General features: G+C 36.4%; 1 protein-coding gene across 1 annotated transcript; it reads right to left on the bottom strand.

Moving 5' to 3' along the window:
* Window positions 1–3,197: 3,197 nt before the first annotated feature.
* On the bottom strand, window positions 3,198–4,760 carry LOC130939474 (E3 ubiquitin-protein ligase RDUF2-like). Its single transcript, XM_057867577.1, has 2 exons — window positions 3,591–4,760; window positions 3,198–3,232 (listed from the first exon to the last, which is right to left on the bottom strand). The coding sequence occupies exons 1-2, from the start codon at window positions 4,624–4,626 to the stop codon at window positions 3,198–3,200; spliced, it is 1,071 nt and encodes a 356-aa protein (XP_057723560.1). The 5' UTR covers window positions 4,627–4,760.
* Between the last annotated feature and the right edge of the window lie 17,410 nt (window positions 4,761–22,170).

Here is a 22,170-nt window from a genome sequence, read left to right as displayed (position 1 = left end):
CCGTGTGACAAATAGTGTAAATATTTGTTTATTATTAGTTTAATTATTTTATTAGTTTTTATAGTTTTATAAAATTTATAATTAAATTTTTATACTTTATTTTTTAATTGAGTGGTTACACTATTTTTATTTTTGTCATTAAATTCTTACAAGTATAAAATATATTAAAATTAATGGAATACTTTTTAATAAATTAAAAGTATCCATAATTAAAAATCTAATTAGATCTTTAACCACATATTTTTTATAAAATATATTCTATTAATTTTAATATTTTTGACATAAAAATAACCTAATTATAAAATTAAAAGTATTATAAAAATTTAATTAAAAAAATTATAAAAATTTAATTATAAATTTAATAAAATTATAAAAATCAATCAAATAATTAAACCATTATTTTTTTGTTGGTCATCTTAATTCCTTACTCGGTCACAATATTCTAATCCACGTATATGAAGGTATCTTCTCATTTTTCCAACTAGCCACAAAATTGGATTCTTTTTATTTATAAATAAATTAATAATATACGTATTATTATTGAATGTATTTATATTTTTATATTGGTATTACATATTTTGGCTACGCAGAGTAGAAAATAAATAAGCACACAAATTGATATTATACATTTAATATGTATAACACCTTATATATATATATATATATATATATATACTACGTGCACTTAGGATAAAGTCAAAAAAAAAATTATTCTAATCTACTCAAGATATATTATGATCTATTTGATTTTATTTTTTATTTTATCTAATTTTATTCAAATAATTTAAAATTACAAATTTTTTAAGTTAAAGTTTTAATAATTTAAAATTGTAAATATATTTAAAATATGTGCAAAACTAACTCAAAACTTAATACATTAATATATAATATTTTAGATCGTATTATATTATTTGAATTTTATTTTTGTTTTTTATTCAATTTATTCAAATAATTTAAAATTTTAAAATTAAAAAATTTTAATTTAAAATTTAAATAAATATAATTTTAAAATATTTAAATAATATTAGATGAAATAAAAAATAAAATCAAATCAGATAATAACATACGCAAATGTAACATATCACGAGTATATCCAGCCACCAAAAAAAAAAAATATCACGAGTATATCCGTGATATATATTTTTTAAGTTATTACACATCTGGAAGGTATAATACTCAATTTTTATGTTTATTTGTTTTCTATCCAATGTAATCAAAATGTGTAATTACGATATAAAAACGTAAATATTTTATATGTTGCACATTTCAATGAATAAAATATTTAAATAAAAAATTCCCACAAAATATAGCATCAACAAAATTCTATGTATGCTACAAAGTCATATCATAAAGCACATTCAACCTCACATATTCATCTTTTAACTCTAACCCTAATACTATTACTATAAACTTGTGTTACTGTATTCCTTTATTTCGTTTTTCTTATTTATAATTCATTGTAAATTTGAGTTCCCTTTAAGGATTTATTATTGGTCAATGAATTGCTACATACACAAAACATAATTTGACTACATGCACAAATCGCGATTCGAACTCCCAACACTTATTTAAATGGATGAATAAATTGACCACTTAAACCCATTTATGCAAAAATGAATATTACCCTACAAATTATTTATTCTTAGCCTTTATTATCCAATAGTTCTGAGCCTCTATTGGCATCATAACTATTATTATTAAAAAACAATAAAATACTACAAGCCCATATAAATATGGCCAGTCACCCATTTATATTAGGATACTTCATTAGCCAAAAGCCCAAAACATTATCCTTAATCAAGCTGGTAAATCAAACAGGACTTCAAACATTGACAACCACGTACAAAATAAAGCGGTAAAACCAATGGCAAGAACGCATAGAAGAAAGTCAATTGATTTTTTTTTTTGGTACTGAAGTCAATGGGTTCTCACTTGTTCTTTTTAAATGGATCAGTCCTAAATCTTATTGTCTTAGATTAGAAAGGTTAGTTTCATGGGCTAGTAAATCCTTTTGGGTTCTTACAAAAAGATTTGTGACCCCAAAAACTAAATGGCATGATGGATATGTTAAACATAAAATAGGACTCCAAAAACAAAATAAAGAAGACACGTGTGCCCGAGAGGAATGACACGAACGTATCTCACAAGATCGAACAGAGATGCGAATCTTCTACCCTGGCGCTACGAGAAGTCGAGAACTCCTTTGCATTTGGCTGGAAAAACCGAAAAAGCAAACTCACTTCTCACCTGTTTAGTATTTTCATTGTTTATTTATATATTTTTTTAATATAAGGAGACAAAAAATGAAAATGATATCCATATAGAATGTGGTGATCAACACCAAATATTAAACCATCATAAAATCAATTTATGGCAGTAAGCTGCTAGCTAGCTAACTATGAAATTGATCATTTTAACTTATAGGGTTTTCCTTCAGAAATACAATGACAATAAACGTCACTAACTTGAAAGACAATAAGACTGATGAAGCTAATCAACAAACTTTACACATGAAAAAAAAAGAAAAGAAAAAGAAAGATATATTATCAATATGTAGAAGCTGTTTGAGTCCATCATGATCATCATCAAACTAGCTAGCATGAAAAAGAACTTATGCTCTGGTCCTTGCATCCCTTCCTCTCGTAATATTAGCTGCTTCTTCAATTGTATAGCAGCACTCAATAATTCACCAATCTATCCAACACCACAACACAGCTCTCACAATTAATTCACAAAGCACTTGTCATTGCATCGCATCCTCTACTCAAATTCAAATACAGAGAAATGCTATATGCATTGTTTTTTTTATATATTTCTTTTGCATATTTTATATTTAAAAGTGATTAATAAAAAGAACTCTGTTTCTATATTATAGAAAAAAATCTACAAAACTAATATGTATTTTTGGTCCTTGTCATCCCAAACAATGTAAACAAAAAATGAGTGACAATATATTATATGTATTATCTTTGTGTATATCTCTCTTGTACATTTTTTAATTTTATAATTAAAAGTGATCAATAAAAAGTCAAATAAAAAAGGGTCGATCATTTATATCATTTAGAAAAGAGTGTACAAGAGAGTTATACAATGCAAATATCATTTCTGTTTCTTTCTCTGACCTTAAAATCTTCGTCTTCCCACAATAAGCAAAGTTGATTCATGCATATCCTTCAAAATCTTGATCTTGATCATCATCATGGATCAACGTCACCAAGCTCTAGAACCACCACTATTTACATCCATAGACCAAGTCCTGCGTTGACGCAATGGGGAGTGATCCAAATCGAAATTGACAGCGGAAGGTGCCGTGCCATTATTTGTCATAGTTCTATTTCTATTTGAAGGTGATGATGATGAATACTGCCTAGGATAATCACCATTCCGAGAAGAAGAAGAAGGAAAAGAATGATGATGATGAAGAGCACCATGATTCCCACGTCTGAAGCAACCAAAGAAACTATTCATCATTCTCCTCAACCCACCACCACTTTCTCTCTCTCTTGAAGTAGTTGAAACCGCCCAAGAAACCCTCCTCCTCTCACCACCACCACCACCACCGCCACCATTATTATTATTGTTGTTATTACTATCAAACCCTCCTCCATCCATTTCTGTGTACACAGCAGGAAGAAGATTTTCCCTCTCTGATCCTCCTCTTCCTGCACCGGTTAACCTCCCAACCGCAAAACCGCCACCCGGTAACCGCCATATTGTTAGCCCCACATTGTTATTATTGCCGTTATCATTGTTATTGTTATCTTCTTGATCGGCACGTGCGCTGTTGTTGGTGGCCGCGTTCTGCACGTGAGCGTTATTGTTTTGTTCTGTGGGCAACTCGTGGCGGCAAACCGGGCAGGAGTTTCGAAGGGCGAGCCACGGCAAGATGCAGTCCGAGTGGTATATGTGCTTGCACGGCATTTCTTTAGCTTTTGTTCCGATCTCGAAGGCTTCCTTGCAAACTGCGCAATGTGGCTCTGTGGCGAGGTTGTTCTCGGTGATCTCCACCTCCGGCAAGCCTTCTACGGCGGATTTTGACGCCGGAGGAGGCTGCTGGTTGTGGTGGTGAAGGTGTCGCTCGTGCCTTTCGAAATGTGAGAACTGCTCCAAAACCCTATCGAAGCCTGTTCCAAGGAGAAACTCCGACATGCTCGGTGGCAAGGGGCGGAGACCGGCACCGGCGCCGTCGTCATAGAAAAGCTCGAACCCCCTGCGTCTGCTGGTTCCCTCGGATTGCTCGCCGCCGCGGAGCATGATGACCGGATTGATCGGCGACCTGTCACCGCCTGTTCCTCCGCCACCGCCATTGGTGTTCCGGCAGTGTCGCCGTTGATTTTGCCGCGACAAGCTAACATTGTTGTTGTCATTATTATTGCTATTATCGTTTGTGGTGGTGGCGACGGCGATATTTTCAACGGAATTATGACGCTGGTGACGTTGATGGTGGCCTATCATGTACATCGCTGCCGCCGGCAACCGTCGACCGCGGTTGCCATCGGCGTAAACGGTGCGTGTGTTAGGATCTACCTCTTCGACGAAACCGCTATCGCAATCTGGACAAATCACAATGTCCTGCCTCCATACCCTCACAAATTTATTGCACCTGTAACACCAATGCGAAGACATCTACGGCTATCGTATGAAAATACGTATACGTATACGTATTAGTATTAGTATTAGTGTTAGTATTATTCTCTAATACCGATAACTGTTTACAAATTAAAACCCAGAGTTGATCAAGTCAGATCCGATGCTCTTTTTCTTTTTTCTTATTATCGGAATTGAAAGGCGAATCTCTGAAAAGAAGAAAAGGTTGTTGATATGAGAATTCAGAGACTTAATAATTCATCAATGTGTTCGGCTTCTTTGTTTTTTTGTTTTTTCGATGGAGGAGAGAGAGACGGAATTAGAGAGAGAAAGTTGGGGTTCGTTGTTGGACATCCTGGGGAAGAGAGAAAGAATGGGATGACAGTTTTCGTGTTGTTTGGTTTGCGAGGGGGGAAGAAGGGAACAGCGAAACAGCATCGTGCAACGACGTTGTGGGTTATGCGACACGTGGCATGATCTCGTTGGTTGTGGGTGGTTGCTTTTTCCTGTTACTAGTTGCGACTGAGTGAAGCCGGCGCGTGGGTTGTAAGTGGGTGGTGGCAGCAGAGCTCTGTTTTTGGGTTTGACTCAAAATAGGACAACCAGGTTGCAACTGGTGAAGCGAGAATGGATTAATGGAAGGCATTTTTATATCTTTTCTTTTGGATTTTTGTCTATTTCTGTTTAACAGATTTATTTTCTCCTTTCTTTTTAATCTAATTCTCATTTATTATGCTTGGATCTTTTCTAATTACAGAGTAAACATTATTTTCTTCAATATTTTTTGTTTCAAAGTTATGTTATAAAAACATAAAAATAACTGCAATTTAATAAAATCAACAACCATCAATTCCAATTCATAATAAACATGACACTACTCCAATTCCAGAAAAGCAGAACAAAAGATGGATCACTTTTAACTCTCTTTTCTCAGGTATAAGATAAAGGCCGGTTTGAGTTTGGGAGAGAGAGTGGGTGAGGATATTTGAGTCAAATTAATGTTTGTTTTGTTTTTGGATACTAGTGAAAAGGATAAATAGTTTTTTGACTTTTTAAATTTTTGACAAATATATTTTTGATAAAATTTAAACACAAAAAAGTTTTTGATTTTAACAAACAGAGGACAATTTAATCATTCCGTCTATTTGTCTCTCATACACCAAGCGAAACTGACTGATGTGGTTAAAACAGTGTCTAGGTGTCTATTACGGTGCCACGCTGGAAGGGGAATAAAATTCGAAGGACAAATAGATCGTTGAGAATTTAGTTCATTATGGTTTAGGGTTTAGGGTTTAGGGTTTAGGGTTTAGGGTTTAATAAAAGTCGTAAGTTGACAAAAACCTCTGGCTAACAAGACCAAGATATCTGTAGATAAAAAATTAAATAATAAGATTTTTAGTTATTATTTTTATATGAAAAAGTCTAATTTTTTATTAATAATTAATTTTAACATTCGTTATCTAAAATTTAAAATAATTTAACGTGTATATTTTTACATTTAAAATATTTTAATTGTAAAAAAATATCGAATGACATATTTTGATTTGTCAAATTATTAATATAAAATATAAATTATACATAGCGTAAAAATAGTAGAGAAAAATAGAAAAATTGAGAGAAATAGATGAGAAAATTTAAGAAGGGAGTTTATTAATTTTGAAAAAAAAATTCTCTCAATTTTAATAAGAGTGTCATGTGACACATTTGATTATTAAATTAGATATTAATATATGATACATAATATAAGTATATTTCAATTAGATAGTAATATATGATACATATAGAAGCATAATGAACTAAATTCTCAATGACCTATTTGTCCTTCGAACTTTATTCTCTTTCCAGCGTAGTACTGTAACAGACACCTGGACACCGTTTCAATTACATCAGTCAGTTCCGTTTGGTGTATGAGAGGCAAATAGATGGAAGGATTAAATTGTCCTCCGTTTGTTAAAATCATGGACTTTTTGTATTTAAATTTTGTCAGGGATATATTTGTCAAAAATTTTAAAAGTCAGGGACCTATATGTCCTTTTCTCTTAATATTATGATTATGAAATGATATAAAAAAGTGAACTTCATTCTTTTTGAAAAAATATATGAAAAAGTGAAAAACTGAAATTTACACAATTCACTAAAGTCCAAAAATGAATAAAAATATATACATATTAACACAAATACCATGGATTTTTTATTTACCATTTTGCATTTTATAGTCTTATCTCCTTTACAGTGTAAACGAGATGACATTGCATGTATCTCGTTTACACTGTAAACGAGATAAGACACATCAGCCGAACCACGTCTATCTCGTTTACACTATAAACGAGATATATATAGGACAATCTCAACAGCTATAAAAAGATGTGTAACCCTTGGTATTTTTCACAAACTTTTTCTATCTTTTTGTATCTCATATTTCTCACAAATACAAGACATTAAAACAAGTAACAATCCATACATAGTTGTGCTTGTTTATCCCAATTGTTGTATGAGAAATGGTGACAACGGGGTGACATTTGAGTGTGAGGATCCGATATTGTTTCGCACTCAGCATGTGGAGACGTTGTCCGATTTGAGGAGTTTGATATTGAGCAAGCTCGGTGGTACACAAGCGAGAAAAATCAAAAGGGTGGCCTATAGGTTGTTGGCACCCATTGGTAACAGAGTCTTCCGGTTTCCACTATTCTGACTTCTAGGGGACGAGCATGTGCGACTGATGTTCGACATTCATGGGAGGATCATGGTGGAACAGGTAATGGAGCTTTCGGCAGGGGTGGGACACAGTGGAGGTAGGAGTTCCGTACACTCGACCTATGTGCAGGACGACCGACCCCTCGCACCACCGCTCATTCATGTCGCCATTACAGTGGATGAGGCAGAGGAGGGCGAGGAGGAGTTAGACGAGGATTACGTGGCGGATAGTGGGGATAGCGACTTGTTCGATAGTGGTGACGAGGATGAGTGTGTTCCGGAGACACCTGTTCAGACTTTTGCACGCCATGTCCTGCCTCCACCTCTCCCAATACCGGCGCTTTCGGCAATTCCATCTCACTATCACATTCTGGATCTGGACGCCATGCATAAGAGGACTCCGTTTCTTGACATAGGTGAAGAGGATTACAACTTAGACATCGGTGTAAAGTTTTGGGTCGGCCACAAGTTTAGAAGCCAAGAGGCAGTGCTTCAGGGTGTGAAGAACTACAGTATTCGGAGGAGTGCGGAGTACCGGGTGATCGAATCAAACCGGTTAAAGTACCATGTGCAGTGCCGTCAAGTTGAGAATGAGTGTCAATGGAGCCTCCGTGTGGCCCTTCGGCAAAACCTCAGATACTGGTAAGCTTAAATTTACTTGTGCTTTTCAGTACTTCTGTACGATATATTAAGTAGGCGTACGACATGGCTAAAGCAATAATGTCTTGTTGTGTTTAGGGAGGTTCGGAGAGTGGATGGAGTGCACAGTTGTCTTGCACCCACCATGTCTCAAGACCATCGTCAGTTAGACAGCAGTCTGATTTACAGGGTCATCTTGTCGTTGATTCAGTCCAACCCCTCTGTAAGCATTCCAGTTTTGCAAGGTGCTATCCAAGCAAGCTATCACTTCAAACCATCCTACAGAAAGGTGTGGATGGCCAAGTAGAAGGCAATTGCACAGATATACGAGGATTGGAAAGAGTCATACAATAAGGTTCCGAAGTTACTTTAGGCACTGCAGAGCTATTTTTCTGGTACCATTTGTGACCTACACGTCAAACCGTTCTATGATGGACACCTCCTGGTACGTGACTGCAGTATGTTCGACAAGGTATTTTGGGCTTTTCCGTCATGTGTCGAGACCTTCAAGCATTGCAAGACTTTTGTCTCTGTAGATGGTATTCATCTATATGGCAGGTACGGTGGTGTGTTGCTTATTGCGGTGGCGCAAGATGGGAATAGCAACATCCTGCCTATTGCTTTTGCCATTGTGGAGTCCAAGAGCACCGAGTCATGGTCATTCTTCCTAACTAATCTGAGACGCCATGTCACCCCACAAGACGGCTTGCTGTTATCTAGGACAGATCTCAAGCCATCAAGGCCGCGCTTAGCTCCGATGATAGTGATTGGCATTCCCCAAGAGCCTTCCATGCTTACTGCATCAGACACATGGCTGCGAATTTCATAACTCGGTTCAAGTCAGCTGAGGGCAAGAGATACCTCATTAACGCTGCTTATAGTCCAAGCAAGGCCGGGTATGAGTGGTACATGGATGCGTTGAGAGGAGTCTCCCCGTCGATGGTTGACTGGGCTGGTCGTTCCATGCAAACTGTATAAAAAATATGTCCGACATCAGTAACTATACACTATCTATCTAACTGTCAAAAATATACCGTAATATGAAACATTAAGTATTTTATTTCATGACTAACCTCATCGAACCGTAATCGGTCGATCGAAACCCTCCACATCAGGACCCTGGCCTGATGCTGATCCCTACTCTGCTGCTGCAATCCAACCAACCTGACAGTAACGGAGATATATACGATTACATAAGTAACAAACCATATGAATTGACTACACCATTTAACGCAAATACAAAAATAATTTTTGGTTACCTTGCAGCTAGCGGATATTGGTAGATACCTCTATCTGGTGGACACCACTGAGGAAATCTCTAATAAATCCAGCTCATCAAAAGCGGAGTGCAACTGGCGATGTCCGTGACACCCCACTGTGTTGCTAAACAGAGTGACTGGTACGTCTAGATCAGCACAGCAGATCCCCAAGATAACACCTTAAACTCCGCGAAGTCCCGAAGAAGTGGTAGCCAACGTACGTGCACCAGGTTGTTGGACTTATCTGTCAACAGATACCCTTCGATCAGTAACATAATATACCATCGGGCATACTGTCGGAGGGTCTTCGGGTCTTGGGTCGGGGGCATCTGGTGGACACGATCACACAACCACACCAGCTTCAGCATGAAGGACTCCTTCCTCTGCGCAGCCTGCTGTGTCGCCACCAGAGGCCTGGCACCAAGCAGCTGCTCCACCATGGCCCACGTCTCCGTGCCGTACCACCTACCAAAGTCACGAAGGCACCCCCCCAACGGGGTTTCCGTGTGCGCATAGGCCTAGGTGGTACGCTACGTCCTGTAGAGTGATAGTGACTGGTGGGCGAAATTGTGATCATCAACAATGGCACTTTGGTATGTGCATCTATTAACTCAGCACTTTCTTTCCACAACTTCGCTCAACTAACCAGCAAGTGTACTGGGTCGTCCAAGTAATAAACCTTACGTGAGTAAGGGTCGATCCCACAGAGATTGTTGGTATGAAGCAAGCTATGGTCATCTTGTAAATCTCAGTCAGGTGGATAATAAAGGGTTATTGGATTTTCAAATAATAATAATAAATAATAAATAAATAGAAGATAGTTACTCATATAATTCAATGGTGGGAATTTCAGATAGGTGTATGGAGATGTTGTGTTCCTTCTGAATTTTTGCTTTCCTACTGCATTCATCCAATCCTTCTTACTCCTTTCCATGGCAAGCTGTATGTAGGGCATCACCGTTGTCAATGGCTACATCCCATCCTCTCAGTGAAAATAGTCCAAATGCTCTGTCACAGCACGGCTAATCATCTGTCGGTTCTCGATCATGTTGGAATAGAATTCCTTGATTCTTTTGTGTTTGTCATCACGCCCAGCAATCGCGAGTTTGAAGCTCGTCACAGTCATTCAATCTCGGAATCCTACTCGGAATACCACAAACAAGGTTAGACTTTCTGGATTCCCATGAATGCCGCCATCAATTCTAGCTTATACCACGAAGATTCTGATTAAGGAATCTAAGAGATATGCGCCCGGTCTAAGGTAGAACGGAAGTGGTTGTCAGTCACGCGTTCATAGGTGAGAATGATGATGAGTGTCACGGATCATCACATTCATCAAGTTGAAGTGCAACGAATATCTTAGAATAGGAATAAGTCGAATTGAATAGAAAATAGTAGTACTTGCATTGAAACTCGAGGTACAGCAGAGCTCCACACCCTTAATCTATGGTGTGTAGAAACTCCACCGTTGAAAATACATAAGTGATGAAGGTCCAGGCATGGCCGAATGGCCACCCCCCCCCCAAACGTGATCAATAGTCTCCTAAGATGGATAATAAAATAAAACTGAGACCAAAGATGTAAATACAATAGTAAAAAGTTCTATTTATACTAAACTAGCTACTAGGGTTTACAGAAGTAAGTAATTGATGCATAAATCCACTTCCGGGGCCCACTTGGTGTGTGCTTGGGCTGAGCTTGATCTATCCACGAGCTGAGGCTTCTCTTGGAGTTGAATGCCAAGTTGTAACGTGTTTTGGGCATTCAACTCTGGTTCGTGACGTGTTTCTGGCGTTTGACTCCAGAATGCAGCATGGAACTGGCATTGAGCGCCAATTTACGTCATCTAATTACGAATAAAGTATGAACTATTATATTTTGCTGGAAAGCTCTGGATGTCTACTTTCCAATGCCGTTAAGAGCGCACCATTTGGAGTTCTGTGGCTCCAGAAAATCTATTTCGAGTGCAGGGAGGTCAGATTCCAACAGCATCAGTAGTCCTTTGTCAGCCTTTTATCAGAGTTTTGCTTAGGTCTTTCAATTTCAGCCAGAAAGTACCTGAAATCACAGAAAAATACACAAACTCATAGTAAAGTCTAAAAATGTGAATTTAGCATAAAAACTAATGAAAACATCCCTAAAAGTAACTAGATCATACTAAAAACTACCTAAAAACAATGCCGAAAAACGTAGAAATTATCCGCTCATCACAACACCAAACTTAAATTGTTGCTTGTCCCCAAGAAACTGAAGATCAATTAGGATAAAAAGAAGAGAATATACTATAAATCCCAAAATATCAATTAATATTAATTCTAATTAGATGAGCATGACTTGTAGCTTTTTGCTTCTGAACAGTTTTGGCATCTCACTTTTTCCTTTGAAGTTTAGAATGATTGGCTTCTATAGGAACTTAGAATTTCAGATAGTGTTATTGATTCTCCTAGTTAAGTTTGTTGATTCTTGAACACAGCTACTTTTATGAGTCTTGGCCGTGGCCCTAAGCATTTTGTTTTCCAGTATTACCACCGGATACATAAATGCCACAGACACATGACTGGGTGAACCTTTTCAGATTGTGACTCAGCTTTGCTAGAGTCCCCAGTTAGAGGTGTCCAGAGCTCTTAAGCACACTCTTTTTGCTTTGGATCACGACTTTAACCACTCAGTCTCAAGCTTTTCACTTGGACCTACATGCCACAAGCACATGGTTAGGGACAACTTGATTTAGCCGCTTAGGCCTAGATTTTATTTCCTTGGGCCCTCCTGTCCATTGATACTCAAAGCCTTGGATCCTTTTTACCCTTGCCTTTTGGTTTTAAGGGCTATTGGCTTTTTCTACTTGCTTTTATTTTTCTTTCTATTATTATTATTTTTTTCCGCAAAATATATTTTTTTCGCAAGCTTTTGCTATTCACTGCTTTTTCTTGCTTCAAGAATCAATTTTATGATTTTTCAGATTATCAATAACATTTCTCTTTGTTCATCTTTCTTTCAAGAGCCAACAATTTTAACATTCATAAACAACAAGATAAAAAATAAGCACTGTTCAAGCATTCATTCAGAAAATAAAAAGTATTGTCACCACATCAATATAATTAAACTAAATTCAAGGATAAATTCGAAACTCATGTACTTCTTGTTCTTTTGAATTAAAAACATTTTTCATTTAAGAGAGGTGAAGGATTTATGGAATTTATTCATAGCTTTAAGACATATTTACTACATACTAATGATCATGTAATGAAGACACAAATATAGATGACATAATAAGCATAAAAATAAAAAAAAAAAAAGCAGAAAAATAAGAACAAGGAATGAATCCACCTTAGCGGCGTCTTCTTCTTGAAGGACCAATGATGTCCTTAAGCTCTTTTATGTCCCTTCCTTGCCTTTGTTGCTCCTCCCTCATTGCTCTTTGATCTTCCCTAATTTCATGGAGAATGATGGAGTGCTCTTGATGTTCCACCCTTAATTGATCCACATTGTAACTCAAATCTTCTAAGGAAGTGTTGAGTTGTTCCCAATAGTTGTTGGGAGGAAAGTGCATCCCTTGAGGCATCTCCGGGATTTCTTGGTGATGAGCTTCCTCATGCATCTCTTGGATTCCATGAGTGGGCTCTCTTGTTTGCTCCATCATTTTCTTAGTGATGGGCTTGTCCTCCTCAATGAGGATGTCTCCTTCTATGATAACTCCAGCTGAGTAACATAGATGGCAATTAAGATGAGAAAAAGCTAGCCTTGTCAAAGTAGAGGGTTTATCGGCTATTTTGTAGAATTCATGGGAGATGACTTCATGAACTTCTACTTCCTCTCCATTCATGATGCTATGAATCATGATGGCCCGATCCACAGTAACTTCAGATCGGTTGCTAGTGGGGATGAGGGAGCGTTGGATGAACTCCAACCATTCTCTAGCCACAGGCTTGAGGTCCAGCCTTCTTAGTTGAACCGGCTTGTCTTTGGAATCTCTTTTCCATTGAGCTCCTTCCACACATATGTCCATAAGGACTTGGTCCAATCTTTGATTAAAGTTGACCCTTCTAGTGTAGGGGCGTGCATCTCCTTGCATCATGGGCAAGTTGAATGCCAACCTCACATTTTCCGGGCTAAAATATAAGTATTTCTCCCGAACCATTGTAAGAAATTCTTTGGGTTCGGGTTCTTACTTTGATCATGGTTCCTAGTGATCCATGCATTGGCATAGAACTCTTGAACCATTAAGATTCCGACTTGTTGGATGGGGTTGGTTAGAACTTCCCAACCTCTTCTTTGGACCTCATGTCGGATCTCCGGATACTCATTTTTCTTGAGTTTGAAAGGGACCTCGGGGATCACATTCTTCTTGGCCACAACATCATAGAAGTGGTCTTGATGGGCTTTGGAGATGAATCTTTCCATCTCCCATGACTCGGAGGTGGAAGCTTTTGTCTTCCCTTTCCCTTTTTTAGAGGTTTCTCTGGCCTTAGGTGCCATCAATGGTAATGGAAAAACAAAAAGCTTATGCTTTTACCACACCAAACTTAAAATATTGCTCGCCCTCGAGCAAGAGAAGAAAGAAAAGAAGAAGAAGAAGAGAAAATATGGAGGAGAGTGAGGGGGAGGTGTATTCGGCCAAGGTATAGAAGAGGGGGTTGTGTTGTGTGAAAATGAAGTAGAATGGAGGGGTTTATATAGGGAAGGGAGAGGGTAGGTTCGGCCATTTAGGGTGGGTTTGGGTGGGAAAGATTTTTGAATTTTGAAGGTAGGTGGGGTTTATAGGGAAGAGTGGATGGATGTGAGTGGTGAAGGGGGTAATTGGGAAGAGAGATTGAGGTGATTGGTGAAGGGTTTTTGGGAAAGTGTGTTATAGGATTATTAGGAGGTAAGGTGGGAATATGTTAGGTGGGAATCCTGTGGGGTCCACAGATCCTGAGGTGTCAAGGATTTACACCCCTGTACCAATTAGGCATGTAAAATGCCTTTGCATGCAATTCTGGTGTTTAAACACCGAAGTGATGCATGTTCTGGGCGTTCAACGCCCATGTGCAGCATGTTTCTGGCGTTGAACGCCAGTTCTATGCTTGTTACTGGCGTTCAGTGCCAGCTTTTCTCAGGGCATATTCCTGGCATTCAAATGCCATGATGTTGCTTGTTTCTGGCGTTCAGCGCCAGATCCATGCTCTGTTCTGGTGTTGAACGCCAGCCAGATGCTCCTTACTGACGTTTAAACGCCAGTAAGTCCTTCCTCCAAGGTGTGATTTTTCTTCTGCTATTTTTGATTCTGTTTTTAATTTTAAATTTTTTTTCGTGACTCCACATGATCATGAACCTACTAAAACACAAAATAACAATTAAATAAAAATAAAATTAGATAAATAAAAGTTGGGTTGCCTCCCAACAAGCGCTTCTTTAATGTCAATAGCTTGACAGTGGACTCTCATGGAGCGACACAGGTGATCAGGTCAATGTTGTATAGTCCCAACACCAAACTTAGAGTTTGACTGTGGGGGCTTTGTTTGACTCTGTACTGAGAGAAGCTCTGCATGCTTACTCTCCCTTGTTACAGAAGGATAGCTGTGTGCCTTAAACATAAGGTAGTCCCCATTCAATTGAAGGACTAATTTTTCTCTGTTAACTTCTATCACAGCTTCTGCTGTGGCTAGAAAAGGTCTACCAAGGATGATGCATTCATCCTCTTCCTTCCTAGTGTCTAAGATTATGAAATCAGCAGGGATGTAAAAGCCTTCAACCTTTACTAACACGTCCTCTACTAATCCATAAGCTTGTCTTACTGACTTGTCTGCCAATTGTAATGAGAATAAGGTAGGATGTACCTCAATGATCCCTAGTTTCTCCATTACAGAGAGTGGCATAAGATTTATGCCTGACCCCAGGTCACACAGAGCCTTGTTAAAGGTCATGGTGCCTATGGTACAGGGTATTAAGAATTTACCAGGATCTTGTCTCTTTTGAGGTAAAGTTTTTTGAACCCATGTATCTAGTTCACTAATGAGCAAGGGAGGTTCACCTTCCCAAGCCTCATTACCAAACAACTTGGCATTCAGCTTCATGATGGCTCCTAGATATTGAGCAACTTGCTCTCCAGTCACATCTTCATCCTCTTCTGAGGAAGAATAGTCTTCAGAGCTTATGAATGGCAGAAGGAGATTTAATGGAATCTCTATGGTCTCTATATGAGCCTCAGATTCTTTTAGGTCCTCAATAGGAAACTCCTTCTTGTTTGAGAGACGTCCCAGGAGGTCTTCCTCACTAGGATTTTCGTCCTTCTCCTCCCTTGTGCATTCGGCCATATTGATTACATCAATGGCCTTGCACTCTCCTTTTGGATTTTCTTCTGTATTGCTTGGGAGAATACTGGGAGGAGTTTCAGTGACTTTCTTGCTCAGCTGGCCCACTTGTGCCTCCAAATTTCTGATGGAGGACCTTATTTCACTCATGAAACTTAAAGTGGCCTTAGACAGATTAGAGACTAAATTTGCTAAATTAGAGAGGCTCTGCTCAAAATTCTCTGTCTGTTGCTGAGAAGATGATGGAAAAGGCTTGTTATTACTTAGCCTGTTTCTTCCACCATTATTAAAGCCTTATTGAGGCTTTTGTTGATCCTTCCATGAGAAATTTGGATGATTTCTCCATGATGAATTATAGGTGTTTCCATAAGGTTCACCCATGTAATTTACCTCTGCTATTACAGGGTTCTCAGGATCATAAGCTTCTTCAGAAGCTGCCTCTTTAGTACTGTTGGATGCATTTTGCCATCCATTCAGACTTTGAAAAATCATGTTGACTTACTGAGTCAACACTTTGTTCTGAGCCAATATGGCATTCAGAGCATCAATTTCAAGAACTCCCTTCTTCTGAGGCGTCCCATTATTAACGAAATTTCTCTCAGAAGTGTACATGAATTGGTTATTTGCAACCATGTCAATAAGTTCTTGAGCTTCTGCAGGCGTTTTCTTTAAGTGAATGGATCCACCTGCAGAATGGTCCAATGACATTTTGGAAAACTCAGATAGACCATAATAGAATATATCTAATATGGTCCATTCTGAAAACATGTCAGAAGGACACTTTTTGGTCATTTGCTTGTATCTTTTCCAAGCTTCATAGAGGGATTCACCATCTTTTTGCTTGAAGGTCTGAACATCCACTCTAAGCTTGCTCAACTTTTGAGGAGAAAAGAATTTATCCAAGAAGGTCGTGACCAGCTTATCCCAGGAGTCCAGGCTATCTTTAAGTTGTGAGTCCAACCATGTTCTAGCTCTGTCTCTTACAGCAAAAGGGAAAAGCATGAGCCTGTAGACTTCAGGATCTACTCCATTTGTCTTGACAGTCTTACAAATCTGCAAGAACTTAATTAAAAACTGATAAGGATCTTCAGATAGAAGTTCATGAAACTTGCAGTTCTGTTGTATCAAAGCAACTAATTGAGGTTTCAGCTCAAAATTGTTTGCTCCAATGGCAGGAATTGAGATGCTTCTTCCATCAAACTTGGACGTTGGTTTAGTGAAATCTCCAAGCATCCTCCTTGCATTATTGTTGTTGGGTTCGGCTGCCATCTCCTTCTCTTGTTCGAAAATTTCAGAAAGGTTGTCTCTGGATTGTTGTAATTTAGCTTCTCTTAGTTTCCTCTTCAGAGTCCTTTCAGGTTCTGGATCAGCTTCAACAAAGATGTCTTTTTCCTTATTCCTGCTCATACGAAAGAGAAGAGAAAAAGAAAAAGGAAGAGAAATCCTCTATATCTGGACAAAGAGGATCCTTATTATTAGTAGAAGAAGAAAGGAATAAGAATGGAGAATCCAATCACAAGGGTGAGGATAGAGGCAGTGATTGGAGATGAAGAGAGGTGAAGAGAAGTGTTAGTAAATAAATAATTAAATAGAAGAAGAAAAGAGAGAGAGAATTCGAAAATTAATTTTGAAAAGGAGTTAGTGATTTTCGAAAATTAAAGATGAGATAGAATTGAAATTAAAATTTAAAACAATCAATTAATTTAAAAAAAATTTGAAAAAGGGATGAGATATTTTCAAAAATTAGAGAGGGAGAAGTAGTTAGGTGGTTTTGAAAAAGATAAGAAACAAACAAAAAGTCAAATAGTTAGTTGAAAAAGATTTGAAAATCAAATTTGAAAAGATAAGAAGATAAGAAGTTAGAAAAGATATTTTAAAATCAAATTTTTGAAAAAGATAAAATTTTGAAAAAGATATGATATAAAAGATAAGATAAGATAGATTTAATTTTTAAAATTAAAATTAATTACTTAACTAACAAGAAACTAAAAGATAAGATTCTAGAATTTAAAGATTGAACCTTCTTAACAAGAAAGTGACAAACTTCAAATTTTTGAATCAATCATATTACTTGTTAGTATAATTTTCGAAAATCAAGATAAAATTAAGAAAAAGATTTTTTTGAAAAATATTTAAAAAGATTTTCGAAAATTAAATAAAAAAAATAAAAAAGATTTAATTTTTGAAAAAGATTTTGAAAAGATAAGATTTTTAAAATTGAAAATTTGACTTGACTCATGAGAAACAACTAATTTTAAAATTTTTTTACTAAGTCAACTCAAATTTTCGAAAATTAGGAGAGAAATAAGGAAAAGATATTTTTTTATTTTTGAAATTTTAATTATGAGAGAAAAAAATTAAAATTAAAACGTCATAATTGTGTTTTTCTCTTTTCTTTTTGGATCAAAACAAGGAATGCATGCAAGAACACTATGAATGTCAAGATGAACACCAAGAACACTTTGAAAATCATGATGAACACCAAGAACATATTTTTGAAAAATTTTTATGCAAAGAAAACATGTAGGACACCAAACTTAGAATTTTTTAATGCTTGGACTCTAACAAACAAAAAATGCATATGAAAAACAACAAAAGATACAAAACAAGAAAACATCAAGATCAAACAAGAAGAGTTAACAAGAACAACTTGAAGATCATGAAGAACACTATGAATGCATGAATTTTCGAACAAATGCAAGAGATTTTTAAAGCATGCAATTGACACCAAACTTAAAAATTGACTCAAAATTCAAACAAGAAACACAAAATATTTTGATTTTTATGATTTTATGAATTTTTTTTGTATTTTTTTTTCGAAATTAATTTTTGGGAAAAATGAAAACAAAGAAAAATTTTGAAAACTTTTTTTTTAAAAAGAAAATTACCTAATCTGAGCAACAAGATGAACCGTTAGTTGTCCATACTCGAACAATCCCCGGCAACGGCGCCAAAAACTTGGTGGGCGAAATTGTGATCATCAACAATGACACTTTGGTATGTGCATCTATTAACTCAGCACTTTCTTTCCACAACTTCGCTCAACTAACCAGCAAGTGTATTGGGTCATCCAAGTAATAAACCTTACGTGAGTAAGGGTCGATCCCACAAAGATTGTTGGTATGAAGCAAGCTATGGTCATCTTGTAAATCTCAGTCAAGTGGATAATAAAGGGTTATTGGATTTTTGAATAATAATAATAAATAATAAATAAATAGAAAATAGTTACTCATATAATTCAATGGAGGGAATTTCAGATAGGTGTATGGAGATGATGTGTTCCTTCTGAATTTCTGCTTTCCTACTGTATTCATCCAATCCTTCTTACTCCTTTCCATGGCAAATTGTATGTAGGGCATCACCGTTGTCAATGGCTACATCCCATCCTCTCAGTGAAAATGGTCCAAATGCTCTGTCACAGCACGACTAATCATCTGTCGGTTCTCGATCACGTTGGAATAGAATCCCTTGATTCTTTTGCGTTTGTCATCACGCCCAGCAATCGCAAGTTTGAAGCTCGTCACAGTCATTCAATCCCGGAATCCTACTCGGAATACCACAGACAACGTTAGACTTTCCGGATTCCCATGAATGCCGCCATCAATTCTAGCTTATACCACGAAGATTCTGATTAAGGAATCTAAGAGATATGCGCCCGGTCTAAGGTAGAACGAAAGTGGTTGTCAGTCACGCGTTCATAGGTGAGAATGATGATGAGTGTCACGGATCATCACATTCATCAAGTTGAAGTGCAACGAATATCTTAGAATAGGAATAAGTCGAATTGAATAGAAAATAGTAGTACTTGCATTGAAACTCGAGGTACAGCAGAGCTCCACACCCTTAATCTATGGTGTGTAGAAACTCCACCGTTGAAAATACATAAGTGATGAAGGTCTAGGCATGGCCGAATGGCCAGTCCCCCCCCCCCCCAAACGTGATCAATAGTCTCCTAAGATGGATAATAAAATAAAACTGAGGCCAAAGATGTAAATACAATAGTAAAAAGTTCTATTTATACTAAACTAGCTACTAGGGTTTACAGAAGTAAGTAATTGATGCATAAATCCACTTTCGGGGCCCACTTGGTGTGTACTTGGGCTGAGCTTGATCTATCCACGAGCTGAGGCTTCTCTTGGAGTTGAACGCCAAGTTGTAATGTGTTTTGGGCGTTCACCTCTGGTTCGTGACGTGTTTTTGGCGTTTGACTCCAGAATGCAGCATGGAACTGGCGTTGAGCGCCAATTTACGTCATCTAATTACGAATAAAGTATAAATTATTATATATTGCTGGAAAGCTCTGGATGTATACTTTCCAACGCCGTTGAGATCGTGCCATTTGGAGTTCTGTGACTCCAGAAAATCTATTTCGAGTGCAGGGAGGTCAGATTCCAACAACATCAGCAGTCCTTTGTCAGCCTTTTATCAGAGTTTTGCTCAGGTCCCTCAATTTCAGCCAGAAAGTACCTGAAATCACAGAAAAACACACAAACTCATAGTAAAGTCCAAAAATATGAATTTAGCATAAAAACTAATGAAGACATCCCTAAAAGTAACTAGATCATACTAAAAACTACCTAAAAATAATGTCGAAAAGCGTATAAATTATCCGCTCATCAGTGACCTCATCCCACGAGAGATGGAACGTGTGTGTCTCTGGACGCCATCGCTCCACGAGTGCCAAAATCAGGGAATTGTCAAAAGTAAAGTCCCTGAGGAGCACCGTGTTGCTGAATCCGGCCTCAGCCAAATACGGGACGATAATGTTCGGTGGAGGAAGGGTATGGATGACTCGCCGGGGCAGTAGAAGACGGGGCCTCTGTGGAATAAATAAAAAAATGTTAACTTATAAAGAGATAATCATAAATTTTTGTACTCTACTTAAGAACATAAAGCTACTTCTACTTAATAACATAATCCCATGTCTCTAGTCTACGCATGTCTCAAAATTACATATGTCGGTAAGCAAATCCTAATTAAGTCATACCAATCTTACACAACCAAATATTGTTCTAAATTCATCACACAATTCAATCTCTAAAGCATTTACTCAGTGCTTGTCACTACGGGACTACCCTAACAATGTCCACATACTTAGATTAACCTAACAGAACGCAACTAACCTCGAAGTCGGCCGCCCCGATGTAATGCGACGTCTCGTTCAGTCTGTTGATGTCCCCATCATTTCCCGTCAGGCGTGCCATCACTGTATCAATCTCAAATATGGTAGAAAAGGGTAAAAAAAGGGGAGAAATAGGTTGACTAAGTCAAAATGGGCCCAGAGACAGGCTGTGAACGACTTATACTTATAGACGCGGTACAGCCTTGTCTCGTTTACAGTGTAAACGAGATAAGGGGTCTATTTCATTTACAGTGTAAACGAGATAGACGTAGTTCAGCTGACATGACTTATGTTGTTTACGGTGTAAACGAGATACATGCAATGTCATCTCGTTTACATTGTAAATGAGATAAGACTAAGGAATACAAAACAATAAATATTTTTAAAATTATTTATTTCAGTAAATTTTTTTATTTTATTTATTTAAATAAAAAATCCCAATTATCATAGAATTCATTTTAGAAAAATTGTTTAGTGTCTACAAAATTTTAACTAATTTATCTAAAAGTAGAAATAAAATAAAATAAAATTTATTTTTTTACTTTTAAATCCTATGAATAAATGTTAGAATCATAAAGAAACATTTATCTTAATTAATTAAATCATCAATTTTCCAATAATCCAAATGACAAGTATGACTTGGTTTTGATTTTATATAAATGACATCATAATATATATATATATATAATATTATTTGTACACTAAAATTAATTATTAAAAATCAGTTATTAATATATTTGTATATAAATATATGTGTGACTTAATTTATTTTTAATATATATTTATATTTTAACGTATATTTTATATTGATAACTGATTTTAATAACTAATTTTAGTATATACGTAATATAATCGATATATATAATTAATCATCAGGCCACCAAAAAATTCATCATCCCTCAAGTTACACACTATTAAATACTCATAGAAGTTGTGGAACATTATTTTATTGGTAAATCTTATCCAATTTTCTTTAAATTAAAAGGTAAGTTACTTTTTGTGACATATTTTTTTATTATTAAATAAAATAAAATAAATTAACTTATTATGGTTAATTTTAATTTTTAATCTAACTTAAAATTTATTAATCTAATCCATTAATTATAATGTAACCTTTTTGCAAATTATAAAAAATATTAAAAAGGTTAATTTTTTATTTTTTTATCAAATTATACCTTTATTAATCAATTTCAATCACAAAATAAAAAAATCTCAAAAGACAAAAAAAATAAATTCAAAAGACACAAAAAATTTAAAATTCTCAAAATTTTTTCTCTTGCTTTCTTTTTGAAAAAAAATATAAAATAAAACTTCTCTAGTAATTTGTAAAAAAAAGTTATATCATAGTTAATTGAATATGTAAACAAAATTTAGGTTAGATTAAAAGGAGTTGAAACTCATTTTGCCTCCTGAAATTTTCGACCGGCCTAAATTTCGACCCTCAAATTTTTAGTTACCCAATTAACACCCCCAAATATTGGATCGTGCCCCACGTTTGTCCCTGAAACTATCTCCGTTAACATAGATTTGATGTGGCACGTTAAATTGACACGTAGGAAACCCTAAAACGACGTCGTTT

The sequence above is a fragment of the Arachis stenosperma genome, chromosome 7 (assembly GCF_014773155.1).
Source record: "Arachis stenosperma cultivar V10309 chromosome 7, arast.V10309.gnm1.PFL2, whole genome shotgun sequence".
NCBI lineage: Eukaryota > Viridiplantae > Streptophyta > Magnoliopsida > Fabales > Fabaceae > Arachis > Arachis stenosperma.
This window is presented reverse-complemented; position numbering and strand designations above follow the sequence as displayed.

Excerpts from the sequence above, each read along its gene's own strand:
- LOC130939474 (XM_057867577.1), bottom strand. The coding sequence starts at position 4,626 with ATGTCTTCGCATTGGTGTTACAGGTGCAATAAATTTGTGAGGGTATGG. Across the intron at positions 3,233-3,590 it reads GGATGGAGGAGGGTTTGATA|TGGTGGTTCTAGAGCTTGGT; the intron begins GTAATAACAACA and ends GGATGTAAATAG.